Source organism: Micropterus salmoides, unplaced genomic scaffold (assembly GCF_014851395.1).
Source record: "Micropterus salmoides isolate LMB-PRFRI ecotype aquatic unplaced genomic scaffold, ASM1485139v1 Ms_hic_scaffold_12, whole genome shotgun sequence".
Lineage (NCBI taxonomy): Eukaryota > Metazoa > Chordata > Actinopteri > Centrarchiformes > Centrarchidae > Micropterus > Micropterus salmoides.
In genome coordinates, this window is record NW_024040263.1 from 9,580,690 (window position 1) to 9,594,809 (window position 14,120).

Sequence of the window (14,120 nt, forward strand, 5' to 3'; positions counted from 1 at the left end):
GGGAGGAGGAAGGTATGGTCCCTTTTTCGCTTCTGTGCTGGAAAGCTACTATGGGAGAATGTTTGCTCTCTTTTGTTGGGAAAAGGTTGGACAACTTGCACACAAACACACCAGACAGTGAACACCTGGTCTGAGGGTGACTCAGTAGGATTTCAGTATGGGCACACCCTTACTTCATGCTTCAATTTTTGGCATTTACAGAGGCTTTCCATCTGCATTGTGTCTTCTTTATGATCACATTGAGAGTGGATACAGTAGCCAAAAATGACATTTAAACAATTGGAGCAGGGTGTGTGCTCTCTGCCAGTTATTCACAGTTGAGAATCGTGTGTCTATTTTATCGGAAATTTACGGAAAACTCTTAATGATACTGTTTGCAATTTCTCATCTTTTTTCTTCCGGCGAAATCCTGGGACGTTTTTATTTTTTTGTCACACCCGTACAGAAAATCCCATGAGTACGTGAGGTTGGGTTTTGGGGTGAGAAGGGCTTCTTAGTGAAAAGATTTAACAGCATGGGAATCCATAGCCACCACTTGAGCTGCCATCTCCCCAGCTGTTTGTGAAACACCTCACATGGTTTCTACACACTTGATTGTAGCTGCAGGCGCGAAGAGTCCTCATTGCATATAAATTACAGTAGTGGGAAGTGATTATTATAAAATTCCCGCTTTCCCTTTTTTCCACTCCACTCTGCAGAAGTGGTTTAATTGAGTGGAGTACAAAAGCTGTGCTGTTAGGGGAGAGAGGGAGAGAGATGCTAAAAAGGCTATATTCCAGGGATAGTTCTTGCATATACCACATAGAGACACATACAAACACACGCTCCGAAACCAAGTCAGAATACAAGCTCAGAGACACCGGCGTGCCGTCAGAAAAATCCTCCCTCAGACAAAAAACAAAAACAAAATCGAAACGTCCCATTTCCCTTCCCCACCCCCAATTTCAGACAGCACGCCAAGTCACTGGCTCCCCGTGCTGAAACACACTGGAGTGTCTCCTCCATGGAGGGCTCCCTGCCAGCTCCAGTTCCGCACAATGAATTTCTCTTAAAACCACATCTGAGGGGTTCTTTAGAAGGGCTGGCCAAGCCTGGATATGAAATTCCAAATGGAACGTTTTCTTTTCAATCCTCGCCGCCTCTCCTCTTTCGCTCTCCCTGAAAAATATGAATAGAAAGATCCTAAGCCTATTATTTCTCCTATACAATGAAAAGGGACCTCCAATATGGCCGCCCTCCGTCGCAACACCGTTGCTGCCGTTAAGGGCTTTTAGAGTCAGGATGGGGATGAGAGGGGATCAAATTGTAGCAACGTGGCGTGACCCTCACAGTTGTGGTCACTTGAGTGTCTCCAACTACTTCCTCCAGGAAATTGGTAAAAGGGTGTTGTGCTTTTTGTGTGTAAACTTTGCCAAGAGCCGCAAAGTGGGTGCAGCAAGCCAACCAGTCTGCACCTGGAAGAATTTAAAATGGTGGCTCCATGACGGCGGTTGGCATGTAATGACCGTAACTTTAAAGTGAAACAGTCAAAACGTGAGAATTGTACTGATAGTTTACCTCATCATACTGTATGAATGTTTGAGAGATATGAAGATGTAAGCCCAAATTACAATTTGTTGCTCTTCCTTTCTTTCCAAAGTAAACCAGGGTTAGTTATGGCATGCAGTTTATGTAAATATACACCCAAATAGCCATAAATTCTGTATTGGTCACAGAGGCCTGCAGGTTTTTCCTTGGTGGATTTTATCACAATGTGGGCAGTTTATTAAGAAGTTGAAAGAAATGTGATTTGACAGCTGCAACTGGGAAAAGCAAAAAACAGGGCTAGTCTTCTATGGCCTCTAGCTTTCTTAAGTGCAAATGAGTCAATCACTATTTCTATTTTTCTGCTGTGTGTGTGTGTGTGTGTGTGTGTGTGTGTGTGTGTGTGTGTGTTCAATTATGAGAGACTAACTTTGGTTTTACACTGGCTTTTTCTTTTTCTGTTCTTCCTGCTATAAGTTGGAGAAGACTTCCAGCTAAAATGATCATCTCTCAGGTTCTTGTCTCATTCCCACAGGGTAAAAAATGGGAGTGGAGAGGCGTAAAATAATATGGGTGAGAATGCTATCATTTAGCCCCTGGTGTATGCATGTTAGCCTCCTTACTAAAAAGCCCTCCCCTCTAGGGAATGAGGTCTGACACTCCCACACTTGCAGATTATCCCGTCACCTTTGACTCTTGTTGACTGGGGTCAAAGAACCACACTCACCTGAGCTAATGTCAAAAAGTCTCAGCATCATTATGGCTTAATTCGTTTTCAGGCAATGTTTGTGGTGGTAAGTGTGCACAATCTCAAAAGGTACAATGTGTACTCTGCTAGACGATGGCACATAAGGCTCATATCAGGAGAGGAACTGGGAAAGAAACTGGCCCTGGGAGATGAGATTCCCCGCCCGATAAGGAGTCTGATGCAGATGACGCGTCATGTGGCTGAGGATACGGAGACCTTTTCCGACACACGCATAAACCACACATACTGCCCTTTGTGTTCCCAGTTAGTACGTTCCCAGAAGAGAGGGGGGTCTTAAGTTGAGACCGGTGCCAGTCTGCGAGAGGTTCAGAGAAAAGCAGACATTCCAACCACCCTTGTGTCCAAGTGTGTGTGTGTGTGTGTGTGTGTGTGTGTGTGTGTGTGTGTGAACGCAGGAGGGGCACCAATCACCACTTAGCACTGCAGGAATGTCACCTTGGCGGACACCTCACTATGACAACGAAGTGAGAGCTAATAAAGAACGGTCCCTTGATTATTTCATCTTTCCAGAAATGGACGCTCCAACTAAATTTAGCTGAGTGTCTTCAACAACATGATTAATCAGGTGACTGTTCCCGTAAGAGCCTCTGATTACATTTTCATGAAACTCTTTGATTCAAAGCTTGTGGGAGTCGTTTGGTGTAAGACGTGTCTCACCCAACAGTGAACTGATGTCTCTCCGATTAGCCGTATATCCCGTGGAGGTGATATTTTGACTCCAGCTCAGCTCTGGGCTCAGATTGTGAATAGTAGATTTAGCATGGCTAAGCATTACCATGTGTTCGGTGCTGCTGAAGCATGTAAGCGCTGCTGGCTGGGGGTTGGGGCCGGGTTTTTTTGGACCTGGCTCGGTCTATTTTAGTTGTCAGGAGGCAGGTCTCTCTGAGTCATCCGGGGATGGGGGGCCTGTGGCCAGGCCACTGTTGACGTGATTACCCCTGCATTAAGTACAGCTGCAGACATCTGTCTCACTTGCGCTCTCTCTCTATAGCCAGCCCCCCTTCTCCTCCTCCTCCATCGCTCATCTCTCCTTCCCCCGGCTCTTGCTCTGTAATGAACTCCCCTTATTCACCAGCTAATGACTGCCTTTGATCTCCCGCCTAAGACCTGTGCTCTAACTCTACCCTCTCTTTTCTCTCCACTCTCTCTGCTCTATCGCTTGTTCGCTCCTATTCACTACAGCTCTGCTTGCGTCTTTCTCTCTTTTGCTGTCTCAAACATGCTCATGCACCTCTTTTGACTTGTTTTTCCTCCTTCCTTCAGGGAATAGGTTTTTTGCTCCTGCTGACCGAGGCTAAACAAAGTTTTGTGCAGGGCTCAGGCTACTGAAAAGAGAAGAAATTTAGTTTATCGACCATACTATTAAGCTTTACCCACATCTGCAAGGAAGCAGACCACCCGCACTATATGTGCCGGACCAGTCCACGGATCATGTGGCAGGGAACGGGGCTATATAGCGCATGGAATAATGCACTTGAAGCTCATGTATAATGTCATCGCTCTTTCATATAGTTTTTGTTGTATTTTTCTCCACAGTCCAACAAAGTCCCCGTGGTGCAGCCGTCCCATGCAGTCCACCCACTCACCCCGTTGATCACGTACAGTGATGAGCACTTCGCCCCAGGCTCCCATTCTGGGCATCACCCCCAGGATGCCAACAACAAACAAGGTAGAAACCAAGCAAATGGATCAGAACATGACACAAGACTCGCAGCCCGTGCAGCAACTGTGTGGCAGCAGGTTTGCTGTAATAGAACTTTGTGAATGATCAATGTTTCCAAATATTCTGTGTCATCCTCTTGCTCTACAAATTCATAAGTACATTGACAAAATGATCCATTTCTCATCTGAACTACTTGAGTAAGAAAAAGTCCTACTAATTAGGGATGCACCAAGATCAATTTTAATTTCTTAACTTAGGGTATATTCTGATACAGATCCAGTACCAGTGCTCTCTTTTTCCCCTCCTCAAATTTAATTATTATCTAAATCACTGGTTGGAAGACATAGTGATCTTTTTTTTTTTTTTAAACTAACTTAACATGAGGTCAGGGACTGCTGTGAGACTAAAAACGTAGATGGCAGCCTGGCATCACTGATGAAGATAACTGATAGTGGAAACACTGGATTTTATAATAACATTGATGAAGAATTTAATGTAATCAGTTACATTATGGCTGATATGTTATATTGATATTATAATGTGCTGCAGACTATTTGCATGTTACTCCCCAATAGGGCTTAAAATGAGATGATGAAGAAACTGCCACTTAGAGGTTTTACACATCACCCTTAGTGTGATTTATTTAAAAATATTGCAGTAATGCAGTGAACTCTGTCTGCATTAAACTAAACCCGCATACCTGGGTTGGTGGTGGGGTTTTTTTGTGTGTGTGTTTTTATTTATTTATTTATTTTTACATCCCTATCTGCCAACACTGTCAGGAATCAATGGAGACACACAAACCAAAATGTGTCACAGCAAAGTCATCGTTTCCATCAGCTCCTAACATGAACTCATTTGAAACAGCCCGTGGGACGGCGTGCTGAGCTCTGCTGCCCTTTCCCTCTGCACTCTTTGCCTGTCAGTAACAACATCAAGCTACAGCCCTGACAGCTGCAGAGGAGCTCCTCAGCAGTTTGGATGAGCTCCTCAGCCCCGCGCAGCTGGAGACGTTGGCAGCTTCTCACGAATGTGAAAAGACGTGGGCCTTGCATAGTTTTGTCCCCGCACCTTTTCCCTCTTTTCTCCTGGCTTTCTTCTCCTGCGACTGCCAGTTGAAAAAGAGGAGAGGGGATCAGACAGGATGTAGGCAGTGATGATGAAGATGATGATGATAAAGATGAGGCTGGGAGGTTCTGAGGGACCGGCTATAAATAATAATGTAGAGCTGAGCGCAAGAGTACACAGCGTAGTGAGATGAAGGGAGTGAGACATATAAAGAAAGTGTGCTCCACATATGTCAGAGGAATCATGCATCAGGCAAATTTTGTAGAATATTTTTGTAGTGGAAGCAGGAAAGAAATGTGTTGACACGGAATTGAGCAATAAATACACTGTGCGCACATGCACACATTAGATTTCAGATATTTGCTGTCATGTAGTCATGTAGGAATTTTACCATTCGTGTTGGCCTTGCCAGTCCATTGAGATCGACCAAGTTTCTGACAATAACTGAAGAGCAAAGACCACTGGAAACCCCCCCCCCCCCATTGTATTTGATCTTTGCACTCGCAGCCCAACAGAAATCCATGTCCAAGCGATCCAGTTGCAGAATTGGCTGCAGAAATATTTGTGTGTGTGTGAACCAGCAGGGCTCAGCTGAAGATGTGTGCGCGCTCGCTCTCTCTCTCTCACTCACACACACACACACACACACACACACACACACATCGACCAATTGCTGCTCTGCCTTCCTCAGTGGGCTCAGACTTTGATCTGCTCGTTAATTATGAAAAACAATTATGGATTTTCTCATTATGACCTCTAATATGCACAGGGCCGCAACCAACGCAGGATGGAAGGTTGAGCGGGGGGGGGGGTTGAATAGGTTACATTTAAACCGTATGGGTTTTTTTTGTTTGAAAGAATTTAAATAACATGGGAACACTAATTTGAATATAGATTATTTCCTGATTTTACACAGAATGAATTGTTTTGTGTGTGAGTATGAAGCCTCATCGGGTGTCAGTAGGAACGTGTGAATAGGCGAGTGAGTAATAAGGCACCTTGGGGGTGTGAGTGACAAGGTTAACACGCTGGGGCTGTCTCCACCTCCCTCGCCGCCTCACCCCTCTGCATCCTTCCCTTCTGCCCTCCGGAGGGCCCTCAGGAGTGTTACGTGGTGGATTAGCGGGCAGGGGGTAGTGGTATGCACGCTATGAATCCAGCGTTGCAACATTGGCTTTGGAGATATAAGCCCCCACTCGCCCGGCTTCTCTAAGGAGGGAGGCCCCTTTAGACCACAGCCTGGAGAGAGAAAGAGGAAGAGAAAAGATAGAGGCAGGCAGAAAAGGCTGGCTCCAACAGGGATTAGAAGATGGTGCTAATCTGGAGGCATTTGCCCTCTTTTCTTTGTGTGTGTGTGTGTGTGTGTGTGTGTGTGTTTGAGCACACATGTAGGCACAATGTGCTTGTCTGTGTATGAACAGTATTTCAGTATTTTCCTTTCTACAGACTTTCAATCATATTATTACTTACTCTGCTCTAAAATGAAAAACAAATGGACAAGAATACATGTCGTTACAGATTTTGATACCTTTTAGTCATCTTACTGCCCCGTTCCCAGTTAAGTCTTCCCAAAAAAATAAATAAATAAAAGGGTCCCATCGACCTTGAAAACCCAGCAGGAGCGGGTTAGCTGGAGATGGAAGAGCTTAGTCCTGAAGATCCACCGACAGTTAGCCCAAGTCAATCCTGTGTCTACAGGGAGAGCTGCAGCCTCTGCCACAAAGAGGAGGCCTCAATTAACCAGCTTAAAGACGCTGAAACACATAGAAAGGACTCCAGCTAAGCAGGGGAAATATTATCCTTTTCTTACTGGTTGATAATGTGAGGTCAAGAAGCATGTTGAAGCCCCGACATGTGCACTGTACATGACTTGTAGTGAAGCAGGATGGGAAAGGTGGGAAGGAGTAATAGGTTTTAAACAAAAAAAATCTTAACTGAAGGTCCAATGCTCGCTTTTTTGGGAGTTTTTAACTGTAGCTCAGTCTTCCTCAGCAGATGGAGTTTGCCACCTTTTCCTCTCCCGATACAGACTCTGATACCTGAACTTGTTGTATCTGCCAATACCAATCCAATACCAGTGCTCTCTTTTTCTCAAATTTAAAATCTATATACCTTACTGTGTGGAACCACTGAAATCATATTTACTTAAAGTAACATGAGTCCAGGGATTGATGCGGCTAAACTTGACTGAATGAATGTAACTGATTGTGGAAAGTATTTAAAATCTGCACTGACATTGACAAAGAAACTGTATGTATGTAATATGGGTCGGTCACATCATGGATGATACCCGATGCTAGGGCTGAACAGTTAATCAAAATATGGCCAAGTGCAATACCCAAATTGTAGGAACTGGATGTAAAGGAACATGCTTAATTGGTACAGACGCCAGCAAAAATTATCTTTTATAATCATTATCATAATAATTTTCCCAAGTTTTGACTGGGTATTGTATTGTGATATTTTTTTAGATTGGTGTCTGAGCAATACCTGAGTTTCAGCACCAGTACCGATCCCTTTCTTTGAGGAACATAAACTTTTTTTTTTCTATAAACCCTTTTATGCTGTTCATTTAAACTTCTGGATTACAGTATTGTTTAATGTTGCCTTAACCCCAAGAACAGCTGTACAGTAACGTTATAAAATGGTATACAAAGTCATGACTTAAATCAGGATATGTCTGATCAAAGAATATGCAAGACCTGACAAAGCATTCAAAGCTAACATTTTGTAGTGTACATATATGATCGGTTGTGTTTTTATTTAAATATTTTTCTTTGTGCTCACTCAAATGTTCTTTTGTAGTGCGTTTTATAATGACCCTGATGAGGGCCAGAAGCCAAAACACCCACAATAAAGTTGTTCCCACAATAAAGTTGTTCTTTATACTACAAGTGATGCTGTAGTATGTGTTTTGCCACCTTTTATAACTTTTATCACTTGCCAGTTTTTGATACTCAGTGCTACAGGCACATTTTGATTGGTACTTAGAGCCACAGGATGCAGATATAATTGTAAAAACTGCATCAGCTATCCAACTTCAATACTTTCTGACAGTTGTGTACCATTGTTGTTTGTCTAGGAATGCAGAGGCATCACCCTGGACCAGACATGCCCAACTTCTACTCCCTGTCTCCTGGAGGAGTGGGGCAAATCACGCCACCGCTGGGATGGTGAGTTAGAGACAGGCAAATGCATGCACAGTTGATTCATGTAAACAAGGAGCAATTACTATCGAATCAGATGCACACGGATACTATACTAGCTTTGTGTACTGAACTGAGGAATGGTGGCCTGCAGCAGCCTACAAGGGGAGGTCTGCCTCTGGCTGCTGCGGCTTCAGCCACACCGCTCCTCTGTGTGCCCAGCACATGTCAAACACATCACTGCATTCGTGCCCCTGCATAACCATATGGCTGCTCAAACACCATCAAAGCTCCCTGGAAGCACTTCTCTCTCTCAGCCTCACTTCATTTTCCTGACATTTGTGACATATCTTTATTTTTTTTTTTTTTGTATACTTCTTTCTTCCTCTTTTGACTGCATCCTTGTCGCTGCCATTGCGCAAAATATCCTGCCCTCGTACTTTCTTCATCCTCACTATCTCTTTCTCCGTCAACATGATGTTTGTAAAGACAGGCCTTTAGGCATACACTGAGTGAAGCCACATGTAAGGCGACGGTTCAAGCCCAGACTGTTTCCCCCTGCATTCCTCCTCAGACCCACTTCAAAAAACCTACAGTATATTAGCCCATTTGTGGATGTAGGAACTTTCCCCCACTTTTTCACCTCAGGAACCTAGTTCTGATTTTGGATCCCTGGTCATAGTTTTTACCCCACAACAAGTCTCTCAGACTGAGGAAGCCTTGTGTTTGCAGTACAGAACATTGCTGATCAGTAAATTTCAGGCATCACAAGAATCTTTTCTTTTTTTTTTTTTTTTTCTATTACAAATACTTTTAAAAACCAGCAACCATTTGACTGAAACATAACCACAGCATGATGAAGTGAGTGTTGAAATAAATGCCAAAAAATGGAACAGAATGGAAAATGGAGATGGAGATATTGTGGACCCGCTGATGGACTGATGACAAGAAAAAAATCTATTTATTATTTCAGAAGAAGAGTCTCAAAGAGTTTAAGAAGCTGGCCAGGAAAAGAAAAAGCATATCTAAAGATTTCCTCATGTTTTACAGAAATGTATATTCAAAGCAACTCTGAAGAAAACTCAAAAGAATAGCAACAGATTTTAAAAATACTAAAGACCTCAGTTCCTCCAGTTTAGCCAGATCTTCATGGGTCTTGAGATGCAGTGTGAAGGCCTACACAAGCAATGTGTCATAGAGTGCAAAACAAACATGTAAGTTCCCATGTAGTCATATTGAGATGGTGCAATATCTCCTTGTGACCCCTTGTTACAGGTTGCATGTTAATGTGTTGCGAGCAGTTCATTTAAATAATCTTTAGAGGCCTGAAGGCTATAGTGCATTATTCCACCAGAAAGAAGCAATCTTTTATTTTATTTATTTTTTCCTACCTCTTGCAGAGGCAGCTTTACATGTGGTCTTTTTTACTGTGTCCAACATGATATTTTAATTATTATTGACTGCTGTCTGTAAGCCGAACTGCCCATCTGGGACATTAAAGTTTTACCCTACTCCGTTCTACTGAAGTTGAAAAAATTGTTGCTAAAACAGATCTAGAGCTAGAAGAGTGAAAATATTTTTCTAAATATTATATATCCATAATATCTAAAATCTAACATCAAGCAAACACATACGTGTGGATGGATTTCTCTCCTTGTCTGTGTACGTTGTTGCAAGTGTGCACCTACTGTCACTTCTGGGTGTTATTTTTTTTGTTTTTTTTTTCTCTCTCACTTAGATGACATTTAGGGGGACCCTTTTCATGTTACTGTCCTTTTTCGCTCTTTAATTAATCAAAGTCTGCTGTTATTGCAGGTTCTCACACCACATGGTGCCCGGCCCCCCAGGTCCCCACGCCACAGGGATCCCCCACCCGGCCATCGTCAACCCACAGGTCAAACATGAGCCTCTGCATGAAACAGATCTCATGCACATGTGAGTCCTACAAACACGAAATGCCTTCACAAAAGACTCACACACTTTTTTTTTTCCTTTTTATTAAAAGCACAAACTTCTGTACCCCCCCTCTATTAGCAGTTTTCTGACACTACATACTTTCAGGTGTGCTCCACCACTACAGTAGACCATTGCTGAACAAACCCCCTGTCATAGCGTTGTTCTTAGTCCCTTGATGTGAGAAGATAAGCAGCAAGGGCCCGCGCTCTACTGATAACAGGCCTATGCTTCATTTGGCCTCAGGGATCACAACACACTTAGCCAGCAACAGATAGAGGTCCTAGATTAGGGCTGGGATGAACTGAATTCACATCCCAAGTGTGTGCGTGGGGAAGTGCTGAGAGCACCCTGAAGTGGTTATCACTGATATTTCCATTATTCATGGCCATCCCAGTACCAAGATTGTGCTAATATCAAAAAGGTTATTAGAAAGTAAGTCAGGAGTGGGAGCAACAGTGTCTTTGAGTGGTTGAGCATTTGGTTTTAAGCGATTGCCAATGTGCTCTGGACGAGAAGGTTTGGTTACGATTACTGGTGAAGTAATCTCTCTGCATGAAGGGCTGCGACTGTGCAACTGCACATGATTAAAGAGGCAGGGGGGCCAATGGTGTGGCAACCCCTCTCGCACTGCCTCTCTATTGCTGAGAGCAACCAGAGCCTCGCTGCTTTTGTTGCACCACAATGTCCTTCTTGTGTTGCTTTTGCTCTTACATTCTCTCATTTTTCTATTTTGTTTCCACCTCGTCTTTACTTCCCTCTATGTTGTTGTTGTTTTCTGTCTTTACAGGAAACCCCAGCACGAACAGAGGAAGGAGCAGGAGCCTAAAAGACCGCACATCAAGAAGCCACTAAACGCCTTCATGCTCTACATGAAAGAAATGCGTGCGAATGTGGTCGCCGAGTGCACGCTGAAGGAGAGTGCTGCCATCAATCAGATCCTGGGGCGAAGGGTAGGCACACCTATCTCATTGTCTTTGACACTGAAGCTCATCTTTGTTGATTTTGAGGTAAATCACCAAGAGATCACAGTTGAAGCCACGGCCCTAAAGAGGCTGTATGGACTGACTTCCCAGCCCCAATTAGTTTTAAAAAAGTAAAAAGATTCCTTCTCTCCATTAACATACTGTCTTTTATGAACTAGTTGTGATTATTGTCATAATGATTGCCCCAGCCAATTACTTCTCTCTCAGCAGCACAGATACAGACTGCCTATCTAACTGACATTTAATCAAATTGGCTTTAATAAAATATGCCTGGATAATGGCATGGTTGGAAATGACAAAATTTGTTCCTTTTGAGGATTGGGAAAAGAGTGGAACCACAGAGCCATGTTAAAAGCCTTAACGAATAGGCCTAGCGGTTGAGGCAGCCAGCCACAGCAAAGCCTAGTTTGTGGCCTGCATAGGGTAATTGCTTGCTGACATAGTTTTGAATAAAAAGCGCTGCTAAATTGGAACCAGTGTTTGATATGAAATCAAAGTTTTTTTTTTTCTTTCTCCTTCTCTTCTCTCCCTCTCTCTGACTCGTGTACATGTTAATCTCTTCATCATGTGCCCCCCTCACACGTTAGGAAGTTGAAAAATACATTTATTTTTTTCTCTTTCTGCCAAAACACCAGCAAACTTCTCTATGCAGGGAACATGCAAGTGCATGCCAGTAATTGACTGTATGCTATTTTTTCCCCTAATCTCCTTTGTACTGAAACAGTGGCATGCTTTATCTCGGGAAGAGCAAGCTAAGTATTATGAGTTAGCCCGCAAGGAACGGCAGCTCCACATGCAGCTCTACCCAGGCTGGTCTGCTCGAGACAATTATGTAAGTATCAACAGAACAGATTGGCAGAGGTGCGCGTGCGTGTGTGTATGCTGATTTTATGTTGTTTATGTCGGCGTTACATGTCTTGTTCTTTAAACGGCACCCAATAATGACACACGCTAATTTACACTAGTCGGCTCCATGCTAATGGCGACCATTTGGGGACCCCTTTGTTTCAGCCTAATGTGTAATTCATAACTGGGATTCGCTGTTATATTACCATCCATACTAAAATGGATTGTAGTATCATGGACATTATTGTTGCCACAGTGAGTGAAAACTGCCTGGTAATGGCTATGCTAGTCTTTGATGTTCTATATCAGCATGGAGCTGATGGTCGTAAAAAGCACCTGTTACGACTGAGTTGAGGAGGCTGGATCGTGCACACAGCATTGAGCAGCAGCAACCTTTGCTCCTGTAGCTGCCCATTTTGTTTATGAATGTGGGTGGTTCAGCTGGATTTAAGATGCAGTCTGTTTTTTGGTGTTTATTACTGTGAGCGTGCGCGTGTGTGTGTTTGTGTATTTGCATGGAAGTTGTCATATCTGTCTCTTGTCTATGTGGTGTGTATGAATTTGTGTGAGAGAGCACCAGCCTTTTATTAAAAGTGTGGCTCCGGCACTCACATTCACTCCACCACCAAAGTGCTTTGTGGTGTTTATCTGCCTCCCCTCGGACACCGACAGCATCCCTCCTCCTTCTGCCTCCACTGCTCCGCTGCCAAAATGCCTCGCTGAGGGGGGAGACAGTTTCACAGCCCTGAAGCACAGTTAAAGATATACAATATCAGCTAGTGACAGTTAGCCCAGTTCCCATTTAATTTCCAGCTTTGTTAGTACAAACATATTTGACGGGTAGGGGGTGAAAAAAAGAGCAGAGGAATGGCTTTCTACTTGGCATACCAGAGAGATAAAGGGAAACGATATGTTTAACGCAAAACATTTCTTACAAGTAAGAAGCGCTATCCTGTGACCCCTCCCACAAACAAAATCTTCTGCTGTACATAGGCAGCACATCATGCCTGGAAACACCCAAAATAGGTAACGCACTGGCATGGAGAGCGTGTAGCATTCATAGTTTTTGCCTTGTACCCCCCTCTCTCTCATGCTTTCTCTCACCCACTCTCACTTAGTCTCCCTTCTTCCCTGTCTGCCGCAGCAGTAGAAGGCAGATTAGCTCATGAATAAGTGGATTAGCAGACTTTGCAGCAGGAAACCAAAGTGCTGCTCATATTTGACTAGAACGACTCGACGCTGCTATCTATACCTATAGTCTCCCCCGTGGGGATTTAGCATAAGCTATAAATCCTTACACACTCCCACCACCTCGCTGGAAAAAGAGTGGCGCTCTTCACAGTCATTGAGCTAGACTAGCCTAATTACAGTGAGTATTTTTGATTGCACTCCATGTTAATATTTGTCATTAGAGGAACTTCAAAGGTAGTGGAAACATGGCACAGACTGGTCACAGCAGCAGGACAAGCAAGCTCTATTCGGTTAGCATGGTCCCAACTATCCCAAAAAGATAAAAAGCCCAAAAAATTGATAAAAAAGGACGTCCATGTAAAACCAGGTGAAAGCAGGTAGAGGGCACTTAACATCAGCGCAGACTCTTGCTTGGTCCGTCCCTCTCAGCGTGGTAGTTTGCAGTGGAGTCTGGAGTCCAAGGGATGCTGGTTGGATGCCCAGCAGGGGATGAGTGAACATGGCAGTCAGCAGCAGGATACCAGAGTGGTCTAGTGAGCGTGAGTGCTGGAGCCACACTTTATGTGTTCCTCTGTATATTTTTTAGGGAAAGAAGAAGAAGCGGAAGAGGGAGAAGATGCAGGAAACAGCCACAGGTAAGCAACGATCCCCCCAGTTCCTTCTCTTTTTTTTTTTGTCTGTTGCATCTTGAATTTGTGAGTTGCACCATTTTTCCATAGATTACACATCATCTTTTACAGTATACTGCTGCATTTTTACTAAGGCACACTCTGTAAAGCTGTAACAAAACAACAAATCTCCCAGTAGAACATGCCCCTAAAAAAACTGGCATGTAGACGCATACCCTAACCAAACTAATGTCCTCTACTGTCCTCATTCTGGCTTCAGTAGACTGGCTTGATTCTGTGCAGGCAGCACAGTTCTTCACTCAGTTTTCTTATAGACTTTCTTTGTATACATCCCTCCATCCATTT

General features: G+C 43.7%; 1 protein-coding gene across 7 annotated transcripts in view; it reads left to right on the plus strand.

Moving 5' to 3' along the window:
* lef1 (lymphoid enhancer-binding factor 1) overlaps positions 1 to 14,120 on the plus strand; it is a 44,004-nt gene that overhangs the window by 19,207 nt on the left and 10,677 nt on the right. For 2 of the 7 annotated variants that reach the window (XM_038713247.1, XM_038713246.1), the window contains exons 4-9: positions 3,830 to 3,962; positions 8,107 to 8,197; positions 9,986 to 10,105; positions 10,914 to 11,076; positions 11,834 to 11,941; positions 13,733 to 13,781. In XM_038713247.1, the coding sequence (XP_038569175.1) occupies positions 3,830 to 3,962; positions 8,107 to 8,197; positions 9,986 to 10,105; positions 10,914 to 11,076; positions 11,834 to 11,941; positions 13,733 to 13,781 (664 nt within the window). Of the gene's footprint in view, positions 1 to 3,829; positions 3,963 to 8,097; positions 8,198 to 9,985; positions 10,106 to 10,904; positions 11,077 to 11,833; positions 11,942 to 13,732; positions 13,782 to 14,120 lie in introns of all 7 variants that reach the window. The other 5 variants (XM_038713245.1, XM_038713241.1, XM_038713242.1 and 2 more) reach the window with 5 other exon arrangements.